General features: G+C 35.4%; 1 protein-coding gene across 2 annotated transcripts; it reads left to right on the top strand.

The window, feature by feature from the left end:
• The first annotated feature begins 1,386 nt into the window (after positions 1-1,386).
• On the top strand, positions 1,387-8,342 carry LOC107769425 (alpha-galactosidase 3). Of its 2 annotated transcripts, XM_016588636.2 has the most exons (16): positions 1,387-1,726; positions 2,338-2,396; positions 2,509-2,565; positions 2,645-2,679; positions 2,807-2,910; positions 3,046-3,118; positions 3,541-3,599; positions 3,678-3,743; positions 3,834-3,917; positions 4,227-4,291; positions 4,380-4,462; positions 4,888-4,978; positions 5,164-5,222; positions 6,635-6,775; positions 6,973-7,090; positions 8,217-8,342. In XM_016588636.2, exons 1-15 carry the CDS (start codon positions 1,509-1,511, stop codon positions 7,081-7,083), a joined length of 1,305 nt encoding a protein of 434 aa, XP_016444122.1. In that variant the 5' UTR covers positions 1,387-1,508; the 3' UTR covers positions 7,084-7,090; positions 8,217-8,342. The 2 variants fall into 2 exon arrangements, with proteins under 2 accessions (XP_016444122.1, XP_016444121.1); XM_016588635.2 differs by lacking the exon at positions 8,217-8,342 and having other exon boundaries at positions 1,389-1,726; positions 6,973-7,386.
• The last annotated feature ends 8,550 nt before the right edge of the window (positions 8,343-16,892 follow it).

Raw genomic sequence — 16,892 nt, 5'->3', positions numbered from 1 at the left:
GATGCTGACTCCCGGATGGACCACCATGATCCAACATACCAAAACTCGGCATATTTCAACTGACCGTTAGTTCATAACTTGTAAAATTCATATCTGGTCGGTACCCCCTGTGGAATATATGAGTGTTAATACAAATACAATACACAAAAATATACATTGTAACATAGTAGGAGAATTAAAGTTTACCACTCTGCTTGTGGATTATGTATACTAGGGGAGAAATTATTTTCTCGCTCCTCATTCTCCCGTGGAGATAAGTTTAGATCCGTCCAAACTCTTTCAGCCGGAACCTGTTCGGCTAAAACTGCTCCAAAATAACCACCCGATGATTGAGGGATTTCCCTACTTTGCGCAACCATATTATTGCGAACATCTTCAGCCTGACGTATATTTCCAACATTTTTATCACAATAAATTCCCGGTATTCATCCGGAGTCCTCAAAAAATCTCTCAGAGTTTCATCGTCTTCGATGTTAAACTCTTCATAACACGCAATCCCTTGTGGAGTCACAGAATACAGATATCTTCCGGTTATTTTAAGATTCACCGAACGTTTGCTCACACTCATTTTTTTACATAACAATGATACCAATGTATCGTACTCCATTGTAAGTGGCAACTTAACATGAGACTGTGGAGATAAACTATAGCTTACTGAGTTATTCACCACCACAACCTCACTCCCCAATATAATAAAACCCTAATTCTTCGCTCTTCAGACATTATGACAAAATGTAAAACAACTAAACAAACAAAAATTTCACAACACTTAGAGTAATTCTGAATGGAGTTTTACAAAATCTTTAACGTCAAGGCAAAAACCATTCCGGGGGGTGAATTAGTTGAGGTATAGCGTCTTAGCTTAAGACGCTATACCCAGTTGAATTATTGTTATGTCAGTTAAGTCCAGAAGAATTATTTGTGGGCCCACATAATACATATAGCGTCTTTTAAAAAAATAATATATATATAAGTCTTTTTAAAAGACGCTATACTTAACTGGCCAAACGGTCGTTAAGAAATAGCGTCTTTTAAAATGACGCTATATATATTTTGGTCACTATGTATTTTTTTTTATATATTTTTATTCTTTGAGTCCAAAAATATTTTTATTTTTTGAGTCCAAAAATGCATTATTTTTGTTTGGGGCTGCTCGAGGGAATGTATTGGAGGTCAGTCTAAGGCGATAAGAACAAATTTTAAAGGTAAAGATAAATACACTGAGGATGCACTCATCGGATCCTTGCCCATAGTATTTTCCTTTTTCCCTGGAAGCGAAAAGTGTGCAACAAAAACACTAATCCAAAAGAACAAGGCTAACACCCAATAAAATACGATCCCTTTTTAAGTCAGAAATGGACGGTCCAATAATAAATATAACAATAATTCAATATTAGCTGCCAATTTTAATCGTCAAACTGGATAAAAGGAAGATGCTTCGGATAATTAGCTATAATCCATTTCTTCCCCCTTTCAAACTCTTCATTCATCTTCTCCAAAATTGAACAATGGCAAAGTCCACTGGCATTCTTGCCACTGCGGCTACGCTTCTTGCCGTTGTTTCTTTGACTGTGTTTTTTATGTCAGTGACAGTCACGGCAAGAGAGCTTCCAATTCATCCTTACTTGAAAATTCAAGAAAGACTCTCCATTTCTCAACTCTATGATACTTCCAATTATGGTGTTCTTCAAATTGACAATGGCTTGGCTCGAACTCCTCAGATGGGGTCCGTTATTTTCTACTCCTCTTCCCCTTTTCTTCATTCATCCCCTGCTTTTGCTTTGTTTTTTTTTCTCATATAAAAATTGAATCTTTGTGTTGTCTCTGATTCAGTTTATTAGTAATTCTCTTGTCTGAAGCTTTCAACTTTTAGAAAAATAAGCAAATCATATGGTCAATTTGAAGATATTTGCTACTTGTTATTTTTCTTTTTTGATAACCGTAGTGTTCATCCCAGCTTGTTCGCACCTTCACATAATACTCTTAACATGCTGCAACACTCGGAGCTTATAAGTTGTATCTATGTTCATGTGGTTGTTTTTAGGTTTTTTTTTATGGTTAAAAAGTTTAGGAAATGAATAACTAAGGTTTAGTTGAAACAACGTAGCTTCTTCCTGTTGTTATTTGGTTACCCTTGCTTTTAACCTCCTCCTCTGACTATACAAGGAGAAAACGGCAAGGCTAAGTCCATGAATTGCGTTTCGAGATTGTATGTGCAGATGCCTTTTTTTTAACACTCTTGCTAATTTAGAACAAAACTTTATGCTCGTTCACAATTTTAATATGTTAAAAGTTAGAAGTGTGATAGTTATGTGATTAACGATATTTCTGGAACAGGTGGAGTACCTGGAATTTTTTTGCTTGCAATATAAATGAAACAGTCATCAAGGAAACAGGTAATGCCCCGAGCCCCCTTTACCTTGTTTCGATAGTTTGCTTTGAGAGTATGAGCACCTTTATTGAATTGTATAAATGTTTATTCAATAACACGAAAGTGCTCTTTGGCAGCTGATGCACTCGTATCGACTGGTTTGGCTAGCCTGGGTTATATTTATGTCAACATCGGTAAGCATTTGAATAAACTAATTTGCTTTTGTTTTTGAGGTTTACATCTTGACAGTTTGATATGCTTTCTCCATTGTAGATGATTGTTGGTCCAGATTGACTCGAGATTTAAAGGTGCGTTTACATTTTAACTGATGTCCTCCTTTAAACTGTGGTTGTTTTTTGGTTATGATCTCTTGCTTTTAGTTTCAGATCATGTATGGATGCGTGAGACGCTAATCATCCGCCAATTATTGTGCAGCGTCAAATGATTCCTGACCCGAAAACTTTTCCATCTGGAATTAAAGCTCTAGCTGATTATGTGCACTCAAAGGGACTAAAGCTTGGTGTCTATTCTGATGCTGGGTAGGACAAATCCCCAATACCTGGTCTGATTATCTTTGAACTATGCCAAAATTAGATGAAATACATATTCGTGTCTGGGATAAAGTGTTTTTGAATTCTCCTATTTCTCACTATTCAGTTATTTGGATCTTGTAGGGCTTTTACATGTCAAGTTCGACCTGGCTCACTGTTTCATGAAAAAAATGATGCTGAACTTTGGGCATCTTGGGTTAGTTTGTGCTTTCTGTTTCATCAGTCACATTGTTACCGTAAATGTCTCCCAACTTAGTGATAAACTTAATAATGACCATTCCAGAAGTAGAGTTACATATACAAATGGTAATAAATGTTAATAGAAATTATTCTTAGTTGCAAAAATGGGTTTGTTAGATAACGGAAAAAAGAGATTGATGTGATTTCGAGGAATTAATTGTCTTTGCTTGAACAGAAAAAAGAAGCTATACAGTTGCATATGCTGATTGCAGCGCTAGCTAATACTGTTAATTGTATTTTGTATACATGGTAACACAGTTTTCTTACTTGTAAATCCTGGTTAATATGTTAGCATTGCTTTTCGTTTCATTTATTTTAGTGTGGAAGTTGCTTTACATTTCAGCTACTAACAAATCTTCTGATTCTTCAACTGCGCAGGGTGTTGACTATTTGAAGTATGACAACTGCTTCAATCTAGGTCTCCCACCACAAAAGAGGTTCAACTCTTAGTCAGTGAGGTCTAAGTTAATTGGTTTTAGGTGTATAATTAGATCTAAATACTAAGACGTTTCCAGATACCCACCCATGCGTGATGCTCTTAATGCTACTGGACGGACTATATTTTACGCACTTTGTGAATGGTAACTTCGAGGAACTTTCTTCGATTTGTACTGGAGTTCTTAACCAGCATCTTGAGAGCTTTCTTTGTGCTTTTGTTTCAAAATTTGCAGGGGTGTTGATGAACCTGCCAAATGGGCAGGAAAAATTGGAAACAGTTGGCGTACAACAGATGACATCAATGATACATGGGCAAGGTTCTATATTAGTACATCTTATTTGATTATTGTATAAAGAAGCAAGATATATTTCCATCATCTTGTTTTTGTATTATTTTGTAATCTGATATTGTTACATTAAATAAAGATATTTATGTATGTATGGTACCTTCAAAACTAAGAAGATTTTGAACATAGCTCTACACTGATTATGAACCGTAGCTGGATAAAACAAAATGCAAGATTAATTTAACATACCTCTTAACTTTTTTGCTTTTTCTGAATTGTTATTCAACTCTATTAAGCATTATACTGACAGAAATCTTTCATTTGTTTTACTTCTTTTAGCATGACAACTATTGCTGATATCAATGACAAGTGGGCATCCTATGCTGGACCTGGTGGATGGAACGGTAGGTAGTGAGCCTGAAAATTTAGATTTTGATGGTGTAGAATGGATAGCATTTGAGTTCTTTTTAACTCTCTATTATCTTCTGGCAGATCCTGATATGTTAGAGGTTGGAAATGGGGGCATGAATTACCATGAGTACAAAGGGCACTTTAGCATTTGGGCTTTGATGAAGGCAAATCCCCAATCAAACTCATAATTACGTTTTCTGAGTCCTCTCTTGTTTTTTCCTTTTTGATTGTCTGACTGACTACTTGTATCTAGTCCCTTTTCGAAAAGATTTCTCCTTGATAACAAATTTGTGATGCAACCATTCTTTAGTGAAATCGTTTGCTGGTTTAAATGGTGTATGTGTGTAAATGAAATCAGCATAAGAATAGGGAGATGGACCATTTTTTAGAAGTTTTAATGTGTATTTGTCATTACATAACTCCATCACATTGGATGTGTTTGTTTTATTCCCCCTTTTAAAAGAAATTATCATGGTACATATATGAGAAAACAACTCAGTTTATGTTGGGCTATTCATGCAAAGAGACAGTGACTTTGTGTGCTTCAACCCTCTTACTTCATGAACTGATGTCATGCTTCTATTTGTAGGCTCCGCTTATTATTGGTTGTGATGTCAGAAACATCACTGCTGAAACTTTAGAAATTCTTTCCAATAAAGAGGTTATCGCTGTTGACCAAGGTAAAAAAACTGTCTTTCTTCTAGCCGCTTCTCTACCCCTTTTTTATGTTAAGTTTGTACCTTTATCTTTGAATTTATTTGGTTGTTTTATCAGAGATGCCCATTTTTCCCTTTCACTTTTGGTGCGCGTATGGTTTTGATATAAAACAGTAATTTATAGGCAAATAACTTCTTCTCTTTTACAGATCCACTTGGTGTTCAGGGTAGGAGAGTTGATGCTTCCGGACCAGATGGTTGCCAGCAGGTATAGCTGCACCTTGTTTCTCATTTATTCTTTGTCGTTATCTACATTTTGCATCTTTTGGTTTTCCAGAATAAGATAATCTCTTGGGAAGCTACTTATTTCCGTATTCTGACATATGAATGAAGAGCTCCATCTATGGTTGTTTACAATTTAAACACAAGACTTCTTTGATGCTTTACCAGATAAAGTGACCTTATAGAGTTGAACGCTCTTTCTTGTTTTACTTGATTAAGCTGGCGGATTATGAGAAATTGATTGAAATTTTTTCTCACCTAGACCACCTAAATAATTAAAGATTATTCAGAGGTTGATTTCTGAAAATAGTCACAAAAAAAGTTTAAAGTTTCTCTACATTTTAAAATTTCATTTGATGTGGAATTTTCTCAATGTAACAAGAACTTCCATTCTCTTGGATAGATGAATTTGGAAAGCGATCCACAGAGGATTGGATGGTATATGTAGAAAACCATATCTTTGCCTCGTTTAAATCCCACTTCTATATTGGAAAATTTATTCACCACATACAAATAATTGTTACTTCATCACCTTATGAAAAAACATTTCTTCAAAATGAATCTGGAAAGCAATCAAGCTCTTCTCCATCATGATTGAACAAAAAGTGAAGAGGGTAAGTGGGGTTTAATCGAACGTTGGCCTTTCTGATAGGATATTTTAGGTAGCATTTGGTTCAAAAATTCGAAGTACAGTTTGTTCAATTAAAAAAAGTCATCGAGATATTTGCAGCCTGGTATAGCTCCGGATTGTGTATTTCACTGAGATCCAGTGTTCCACACCATGCTTAATTGCTTGACGCTTTCATACAATGAGATACAAGTGTAGTGTTTTGTCCAAATAATGCATAAGTGTTTAGTAACTTTCAGCTTCAAGTGACAAGGCAGCCACTATGAGATTTACATACCTCACATGTATAACTGACTTGACTAGATAATGTTTTCTTGCACAAAATCATGTAATCGTTGCCAATAATGTTCTGTCATCAGTAGTTCCCCTTATTATTCAAGTGACGAGGCAGCAAACCTCACATGTTGGACTGATTGGCCAAAGATGATGTTTTCTTGCACAATATCGGAAAATTTTGCCCAGAATATTCAGTCACGTGTAGTTCTTTGTTACTATCGTCATTATTAATTATTAGTATTATTATGACAACAAAACTAGTAATCCTCAATCATTAATGCGGTCAATGGAGTGGACGGGATATAAAGGATTAAGATATAAAGGATTAAGGATTAATTAGGATTGAGGTTTATTCTTATTGTTATTGTTGCGATGCATTTGGATATAATTTCTTTTTTTTTCGAGGGTGGGAGCATAGAATGGGTTTAAGGGGTGTAATATTTATTAATGCTTTACCAATCTGTTATTATTAATTTTCTTTATTTTGTTTACAGGTTTGGGCCGGTCCCTTGTCTGGAAACCGTTTGGCTATAGTACTCTGGAACAGATGTTCAAAGGCTGCAACTATTACTGCTAAATGGGGTGCAATTGGACTAGAATCCTCCATCAGCGTCTCTGTGAGAGACTTGTGGAAGGTAAGTTTGTTCGGCATATAGCCAGTTTCTTGTAACCTCAGGATCTCTAGTAACTTAATTTTTCACACTGATGCATCTGAATTAGTTAAGCATTGTTTGCTGGCTTCATTTCTCTATGTTCTGGAACTCATGTCCTTGAAATGTACTCATTACTTCAAAAGGTTTGCTCTGATCCCATTGCTATGGCAATGTTGCAGCATGAAGTTGTTTCAGAGAACACGGGGGGCTCATTCAGTGCTCGTGTTGATGCTCATGGCTGTGAAATGTACATTTTAACTCCAAAGAGAGCGACTCGGGCTTCAATCTGATTAAAGTGTAAGAGGCTACTATTTAAGAATTAACCATTGCGTCGTGAATTTTAGTTTTTTTCGAAAACAAAAGTGTTCTGAAGTTAAGATTTTTAGTTTAAAATTTTTGGACCAAATAAGTACGGGCTAATCTCTATATAGCATCCTTGAGAATGACTATCTGTGTACTTGCCCCGGGTATATTTCATTGGGTTTAATTCCTCAACAATCTATGATATTGGGTGGTGAAAGGAACAATGGATGCTTTTGAAAGAAAGATATTTTGTATCAATTTATCTAATTTATTCAGAAGAATTATCATAACGCAAGAAGAATTCAAAAAATGCATAATAAGTTAAATCCTGCAACTCGGATTGATTAATTATTACAATCAAGAAATTGGCAGTATCGAAGCTTATAGCTTAGCGATATCGGTAGTAGTTTCACTGTTTATTTTACTTCCCTATTTAGTTGATTATAAAAACTTAACCTCAAGGAAACTCCAAAATGACACATGTATCTTATTAAGTTTCATCATTTAAACACATTATGTGTTATAATCTAAAGCACACTAAAACCAGTACACGAGTTGAAGCATACGATTTTGTTCAGTATTTCTCACACTTGGTCAACACCAGAGCTAATTTCTCATGTGAGATTAACGTTTCGGATAAAGGACTTCTCTCCCATACAGGAAATTCTAATGGACTGTGAAAAATGGCGACGAAAAAGGGTAGCCCGGTGCACTAAGCATCCGCTATGCACGGGTTCCAGGGAAGGGCTGGACTACAAGGGTCTGACCCTGTATTTTTGCGGAGATTATTTTCATGGCTCGAACTCGTAACCTCCTGGTCACATGACAGTAATTTTACCGGTTACGTCAAGGCTTTCAGACGAAAAATGGCTACAAAATCAACTTAAAAACCTTACAAGAGAGTTTGATTTACTGGAAAAAAGAAGAAGAAAAGGAGCTTGATGTAGTGGAGAAGAGTCGTATTTATTTAATTGACCTAGATAAGTTAAAAATGGAGGATAAGTGTTTTCGCGAGAAACCTGAACAAAAGAGAAAATAACAGGAAAGCATGCGTGGATGTTTCGATCACTTGAAAACAAGATGCATTGTGCTCTAATTAACTTTTTATCTGCTTATGTAGACAAAGGTGCAAAGACACACGAAGAAGCTGATTAAAGACAGATAATTTGATTGTTTTAGTTACACATGAGAAATTGATTGTAACATACATGAAAAACAAACTTAAGACTTCAACTATTGTTTGTAAAATGCATATACTATTTATTTGACGTGGTTGTTGGATTAGTAAATGAACATTTTACTATTTATTTATTTGCAATTGGATTGATTGTAAATGAAGTGTCAGAATTTTTACTTTTAGTTATTGGTAATTTCATTGATTGGTGTTGGATACATTATAATTAATTTATTATTGGGTGGTGGATTGTAAAAATAACCAAATCTGGCACCGGTTTTGGCTTATCTAACTTTTCTGAGGGTAGAGGTAGAGCCATCAATAATTGTTTTTAAGCTACCCAACATCACCTATTTTTGGGGAAAATCGGTTGGAAAGTTGAAGTTTTCTCAGAAATGTTACAAACAGCATATCATGGTAATAACGTATTTTTTTTTTTTTTGGTAACTTATGACAGTTTTCAGTACAATGAAACCGCACCAAGCCAATAATCTGAGTCAAACCGAAAAAAAAACTCGAATATGGTTGTCATGACCCCAAATTCCCTCCGTAGAATGTCGTGATGACACCTAGTGTCTAAGACTAGGTAAGCCTATCAATGCGGAAATAACAATAGAAATCTAAAACAAATGAATTGCAATTCAAATAATTACAACTCCCAAAACCCGGTAGAAATAAGCCACAAGCTTCTAAGAATTTATCCTCAATGTATCTATATATCAGAGTCTAAGGAAAATAAGGAAACAACATAATAATGATAGAAGGGGACTCCTGTAACGACCCAACCGGCCGTTTTGACTGTTAGAGCCCTGTTTCCCTAAATAAAACTCCCTGTATGTACTTTTATTAATTTATGACTTGCGGAGATGGTTGGTTCGGAATTTGAAAGTGGTCGAGTTGAAATCGGAACAATTGGTTCCTTAGTTTGGCTTTAAAAGGCCAAGTTTGACTTCGGTCAATATTTTGAGTAAACGACCCCGAAATCGGGATTTGACGGTTCCAATAGGTTCGTATGATGATTTTGGATTTGAGCATATGTTTGAATCGTGTTTTTAACAACCCGGGAGCGTTTTGGCGATTAATAGTAAAACTCAACTATTTGAAGGTTTAATATTCTTTAAATTTGGTTTGGAGTAGGTTTTGGAATAATCGAGGCCCGTTTGAAATTTCGAGCCTGGGAATAGCTCCGTATCGTGATTTTGGTCTTAGGAGCGCGTCCGAATTTTAATTTGGAGGTCCATAGGTCATTTCAGAGTCATTTGGCGAAAGTTAGAAATTTGAAGGTTTTTAAGAAGTTTGACCGAGAGTGGACTTTTTAATATCGGGTTCGGAATCTGATTCCAAAAGTTGGAGTAGGTCCGTATGGTGATTTAAGACTTGCACGCAAAATTTAGTGTCATTCCGTGTATTATAAGTATATTCCGGCGCGTTCGGAGTAAATTTGAAGAATTTAAATTTTTTAAGTTGAATCTATTTGGTTTGGGGTATGATTCTTAGTTTTGATATTGTTTTACACGTTTCGGGAGTTCGAGCGAGTCCGTTTTATAATTTCAAACTTGTTGGTATATTCGGGCGGGGCCCCGAGTGTTAATCGGACGAGCCTCAGACCAAATTTTGGAATTTGGAGGAAGAGCTGAAGCTTTCCAGCTTCTGGTATGATCGCACCTATGCATGGGCAGCCGCAAGTGCGAGCTCGCAGGTGCGAAGGAGAGGAGCTGGCCAGCAACCGCAAATGCGGAGTATTTTGGCGCACGTGCGAACGCGCACGTGCGAAGGATTGGCGCGCAGAAGCGGATGGATGCGTAGGTGCGAAGGGATGGGCGCACTTGCGTTTGCGCAGAAGCGAGCCATTTTCCGCAGGTACGGTGCCAGGCCAAAAGGGAGAAATGCGCACCTGCGAGGAATTGTCCGTAGGTGCAGAACCGCAGGTTCGATTGTAACTCTGTAGGTACGAAAATCGCAGAAGGCAGAACCTTCATTTAAGTCCGGAGTTGCGTATGTTTAGCCCATTTTCTTCATGTTTTGGGCGATTGTGGAGCATTTTGAGAGGGGATTTCAACTAGCAACTTGAATGTAAGTTAGTACTTCACACTTTGAGTTAAATTCATAGATTATGAGTAGATTATAACCGGTAAATCTTGGAAATCAAGGGTTTAGATGAAAAACCTAGATTTTTATAAAAAGGAGATTTTAGCCACGAAAATGGTTATGGAATTGGATAGAAATTGTCTATTTGAGTTCTTGAGATTATGAGTAACGTTTTTCTCCGAAAATTTTCGGAATCCGTGCATGTGGGTCCGGGGTGAATTTTAAGAATTGTATCATTTTGGATAAGGTAATTTATTTAATAGTCTAATTTCAAATTATTGAGCATGTATTAATTATTTTATATAACTTTTGGATAGTTTCGAATTTTTCGGCATCAAATTGAGGTTTTTACACGATATTTTGATCAGGAAGTGGACTTTGAGACGAGGTAAGTCTCTTGTCTAACATTGTAATGGGGAATTTACCCCATAGGTGACTAAATTAATAATTGTTGCTAATTATGGGGGATACGTACGCACGAGGTGACGAGAGTCCGTGCGTAGATACTATTTATGCTAAAGTTCGGGTAGTTTAGGAATCAAATCATGAATTACGTGTGTAAATTGTATCCATTGATTAATTAATTATTTGAACAATATTGTGAATTGTTAGGAAAATATAGTAGAAGATGAAAATCTTATATACTTAATTTTCTGTATAAATTAATTAATTGTTAAAAGAATTATGCGTCCTCTTGTATTAATCTTTTAATAAATATACTCTCATTCCAGAGGTACATAAGAAAATGCCTTCCTTTCTTGTGGAGCGGGCCGAAAGCCTCGGCAGTATAGATGCATCTATAGATCGTGCCGCACGTCCCTCGGCAGTGTACACGACACTCTGGATCGGGCCGTATGACCTCGATAGATATCGTGCGTAATAATAATTATTTCACGATACCTTGATATTTTAATTGCTGCTTATGAAGTTAATTAATAAATTAAAAATTATCGCATTTGAAGGAATTTAATTATTTATGCTGGTTAAAGAAAAATTATTGTAAATTCTATAAATTATGTTGATTTAAATATTTCTATTGTTATTTTATTATTATTATTATTATTATTATTATTATTATTATTATTATTATTATTATTATTATTATTATTATTATTATTATTATTATTATTATTATTATTATTATTATTATTATCATCATTGACCCTTAGTGAGTGTCAAAGTCGACCTCTCGTCACTACCTCTTTGAGGTTAGGCTTGATACTTACTGGGTACACGTTGTTTACGTACTCATACTACACTTGCTGCACATTTTTATTGTGCAGGTACAGATATGTCTAGTGGCCTTGTGGGCACAGAGGTGTGGTTAAAAATGCGGGGACTTAGGTGAGTTGCATCCTATATTACGAGCCGCAGCCAACAGAGTCTCCTTCAGAGTTATTTATATTTTTTTTCCTATCTAATTTGTATTCCGGACAGATGTTGTATTTTATTTTAACTCTCTAGTAAATGCTCATGCACCTGTGACACCGAATTTTGTGAGTGGTTATGAGTTGTCCTTTATTGAATTTATTAAAAGTATTATTATTTACTCTGTAAATCCCATTCTTTACTATTTAAACAGAAGGAAAATATGATTTCAAAAATAATTAAAAAGAAATGAGAACCCAATTTAGTATATATTGTTGACTCGCCTGACAGTGGTGTCCGGCGCCATCACGACCTTAATGGATTTTGGGTCGTGACAACTCCGGAGTTTGCGGACGCTGGCAGATATACCTCGAAGTCTCCGTACATCGGTAGTTCACTGATATCTGGACTGGTAAGATGTACCTGAATCTGCACAAAAAGATGTGCAGAAGTGTAGTATAAGTACACCACATCGGTACCCAATAAGTGCCAAGCCTAACCTCGGTAAAGTAGTGACTAGGTCAGGTAAGGTCAGGCCCTACTGAAAATAATAAAGGTATGGAAAAATATTTAACAATATAATAACAATAAAATGACAATGAAAATGAATCAAGTAGTATGTCACCATTTATTTACACAAAATAAGGGCAAATAATAACGCGTGGAAACAAAACAGAATTCTTTTCAACTTTAAGAAAATCACAACAATAATCAAAGGCAACTGCGACCATAAATTAATATCAGCAAGGGCACTCCCGAGGTACCGCCTCGTAGTCCCAAATCATAAATAAATTCACAATATCTCATTTCTTTATATCACCGCGGGAGCCTTCACAATTTATTTTAAAGAAAATATTTTTTTCGAAATAGCACTCCGCGTTTTAGCCACCCTTATCACATCGCATGACTTTTATTAGTTTCCCTACTAGCCACACGTATCAAGCCACCCTTATCTCACCGTATGCGTTTTAACACCCAGACCTTATACCACCGCATGCGTTTTAACACCCAGACCTTATACCACCGCATGCGTATCAATATCACAATTTGCACCTAAAGTGCCCAAATAATTTAATTTTCCCAAATAAACAACATCAACAATATTTTTCACAACAGGGAGCTCACGGCTCAATCACAATGAGTACAAAATCTCACAAAATATTCGGGAATAAATAACTCAGCAAAAAAATATTTTAAATTTTTTAATACGTTGCCTCAGTTCCAAATTTTAAATATCAAATAATTCATATTAATAATATTTAATTTAAAGAAATTCCACCTTCAAATAATGCACAGAATAAAAGAAATCAAATTTCAGCTAAACAGGTAAAAACAATTAGCAGGAGAAGGTCAAGCAAATTTAAAGTATATAAATCAAATCAATGATGAAGTAATTTAATTAAATATAACAAGATAAAATAATTTAATTAGTATGCAACAATGATCTTATCAATTTAAAAATATAATCTTCCACATTTATCCCGTGTACACACTCGTCACTTCGTATACACGGCTTTCAACACATTACAATTATCACATCAATACCAATCCTAGGGAAATTTTCTCTCACACAAGGTTAGACAAGTCACTTACCTCGATTTGCTCCAATTTAATCCACTAGTAGGACTTTTCCTCGATTATCCAACTCTGAATGACTCGAATCTAACCAAAATAATTCGATACAGTCAGCAAAAATTATGGGAATCAATTTCATAAAAAAATACTACATTTTCAATAAAATTCAAAATTAGCTCAAACATCGTCTGTGGGGCCCACGTCTCGGAATCCGGCAAAACTCACAAAATTCGATAACCCATTCAATTACGAGTCCAGCCATATCAGTTTCACTCAAATCCGACTCCGAATCGATACCGAAATATCAAAAATTCGTTTCTATGAGATTTCTAAATTTTTTTCAAATTTCAATCTCAAAACACTAATTAAATGGTGAAAACAAATGATGGATTTGGGTAATCTAACTATAATTGAGTTAAGAATACTTACCTTAATATTTTCTCTGAAAATCTCCCAAAAATCGCCTCCCCAAGCTCCAATTTGTCAAAACTGAAAAATGGGACGAAGTCCCCGGGTTTATAACTTACAGTTCTGTCCAGGCTGCCCTCGATTCTCGGCCTCGATCTTAGCCTCTATCATGAGCCTCGATCCCGACCCTCGATCATGGGCCTCGATCCTGGCCCTCGATCATGGCTTCGATTATGGCCATCGACCCTGGCCCTTGACCATGGCTTCGATCCTAGCCCTCGACCCTGGACCTCGACCTTGGCCCTCGATCCTGGGCTTCGATTTTTGGGCTTCGATCCTGGGCTCGATTTCTGGGCTTCGAATTTTCGAGCAGAAGAAAATTGCAGCAGCTTTTGCAGCAGCTGTTTAAGTCCAACTTTTGATCCGTTAACTATCCGAAACTCACCCGAGGCCCTCGGGACCTCAACCAAATACACCAACAAGTCCTAAAACATCATACGAACTTATTTGAAACCTCAAATCACATCAAACAACGATAAAATCATAAATCACACCCCAATCCAAGCTTAATGAAACTTAAGAATTTTCAACTTCTACATTCGATGCCGAAACATATCAAATCAAGCCCGATTGATCTCAAATTTTGCACACAAGTCACAAATTACATAACGGAGCTATGAAAATTTTTGAAACTGGATTCTGACCCTGATATCAAAAAGTCAACTCCCCGGTCAAACTTTCAAACTTAGATTCCTATTTTAGCTATTTCAAGCTTAATTTCACTACGGGCTTCCAAATAAAATTTCGATCACGCTCCTAAATCCAAAATCACCATATAAAGTTATTGGCATTATCAAAATTCTATTCTGGGGTCGTTTACACATAGGTTGACATCCAGCCAACCTTTTCAACATAAGTTTTAAACTTTGGAACTAAGTGTTCCAATTCATTCTAAAAACTCTGCGGACCTGAACCGACTACCCCGACAAGTCACACAACAGTTATAAAGCACAGAATGAGCAATAAATAGGGGAATAGGGCTATAACATTTAAAACGATTGGCCGGGTCGTTACATTGGTTTGGTGTTGGGGAAAAAAACCCGACCATAATTGGTTTGGTTTGGTTTTAACTAAAAAAAGTCAAACCGAAACCAAACTAACCCGACATTACATGTATATAAATTTTAACTATATTTAATACATAAAAATACTTATTGTAGTGTAGTTTATAAATAGTTTTTAAACTTTTTTTAATTTTATCATTTAACGTATTATTTCAAACTTAGACATATAAGTTTTGAATGCTCCAATAAGTTTGATAGTTTATAAATATTAGTAACTCAAATAATCCTAGACCAAAATCAAATCAATATTAATGCTAACAAAAGAAAATATTGTTGGATATCTATTTTTTTTAGTTTTTTCATGGTTTAGATAAAATGCACAACTTGTTTGTTTCGCTGTTTAGTCATATAAATAATAGTAGTACTTATTAGTCATACTTATTTTTGCAACTTAGTAATTTTAGATCATGTTTGTTTTTATTATGGCTTATTAAAAATATTTATTTTATGTAATTTTATTATCTTTATTGTTGAATATTTTGGTACAATGCTATGGTGTATCTCATATTTTATGTTATTTTCTTGAAAAACACCATATATTGTTATGTCTTACTAGGAATAAAAAAATATTTGGAGCGCAAATTCTATGTTTTATGCTATGAAAAATTTATGGAAAAAATTCCGAAAAAATTCGAAAACCCGAAAAATCCGAGAAACAACGAGATTTAAAAACCCGACTTTTACTAGTTTGGTTTGGCCTTTAAATTTTAATAACCCGACACAATCGGTTTGGTTTGATAATTGAAAAACCCGAACCAAGTCAACCTATGTACACCCCTACTTTGAAATGTTCAACGACTGTAATTAGCAAGTTATTCTGACGACATATTGCCAACTCAAAAAACTTAAGTTTTGGATGACTTCTTGAGGACTTTCTCTGTCGAAATTTCTGATAATTTTTGCAGTGCAACCTAATATCGAGTGGCTTGATTCACTTAGAGGGTGCTTGGCTAAGTTTATAAGTTGGTCAAACTCGCTTATAAGCAATTTTTGACTTATCTACGGGTTTGGTAAATGCCCAAATTTCTTATAAGCTAAAATCAGCCATAAGTCATAAACTGGTTGTCACGATCCAATTCTCTTATAGGCCATGATGGCACCTAACGCCGCCGCTAGACAAGCCAACGGTGAACTAACCATGTGATTTTCTCTTTTTAATAAATTTACAAGTATTTAAATTCCATTAGTTAAGAGATTAACAAACAACAGGTTTGAATAAATAAAACGAAAGGAGCTGAGTGCAATCATAACAATAGTTATAATCCAAAACCATAAAATCTGCTAGTGTATGTGCCAAGACCTGGTATAACAAGTGTATGAGCACTAATAGATTATACAAACTCTAGCTACTATCTAAAATAAAAATAGACAAAAAATGAAAGCAAAGGAGAGACTCTAGGTGCTGCTAAACGGCTCAAGAAGCAGCTCACCACTAGGCCTATGGGTAACGGGGATGCGTGCCGGTATGTCCACCAGATACACCTGCCTCAGATCCTACACGGTTAGTGCGTAAGTGTAGCGTGAGTACATAAATAACATGTACCAAGTAAGTATCAAGTCTAACCTAGAAGAAGTAGTGACGAGGGGTCGACATCAACACTTATCATGGGCTAACAATAATAGTACACGAGTTCTAAATAAGCATGGGTTACATAAATATCAATAATAATAACTCATTAACAAGCAAGAAAGAAATAATTCTTTCACACATGGAAATTCCCAAATTAATTCAGTCATATATGATTTCAACTTCTCAAGCCATGAAATGATGTCAATGTATAATTAAACTCCGAGTATTGTTACACCCTATATTGTCGTACGTGAAAGTACGCCATAAATAAATTGATGAAAGCTCAGAAATGAGATGTTACATCCCGCATTTTTGTACGTTAAAATTTCGTCGTAAGTTAATCGACATAAGTTTGGGAATGAGATTATTTTGGGATTATAAGTATTGTGCTACTTTAAATAAGTGATGATTAATTTTGTGAAGGTGAGAGGGTAAGAAAATCGAAGGAAATGAATTTCGTCAAAGTTTGACATTTTGGAATAAAAATAC

The sequence above is a fragment of the Nicotiana tabacum genome, chromosome 4 (genome assembly GCF_000715075.1).
Source record: "Nicotiana tabacum cultivar K326 chromosome 4, ASM71507v2, whole genome shotgun sequence".
Classification (NCBI taxonomy): Eukaryota; Viridiplantae; Streptophyta; class Magnoliopsida; order Solanales; family Solanaceae; genus Nicotiana; species Nicotiana tabacum.
The sequence above is the reverse complement of the archived record's forward strand: the minus strand, read 5'-3'. Positions and strand labels throughout refer to the sequence as shown.

Bases quoted from the DNA above. Each gene is read 5' to 3' on its own strand.
- LOC107769425 (XM_016588636.2), top strand. From the start codon at position 1,509: ATGGCAAAGTCCACTGGCATTCTTGCCACTGCGGCTACGCTTCTTGCC. The intron at 3,744-3,833 runs GTAACTTCGAGG...CAAAATTTGCAG, and splicing joins TTTTACGCACTTTGTGAATG to GGGTGTTGATGAACCTGCCA. The intron at 5,223-6,634 runs GTATAGCTGCAC...TTTTGTTTACAG, and splicing joins GACCAGATGGTTGCCAGCAG to GTTTGGGCCGGTCCCTTGTC.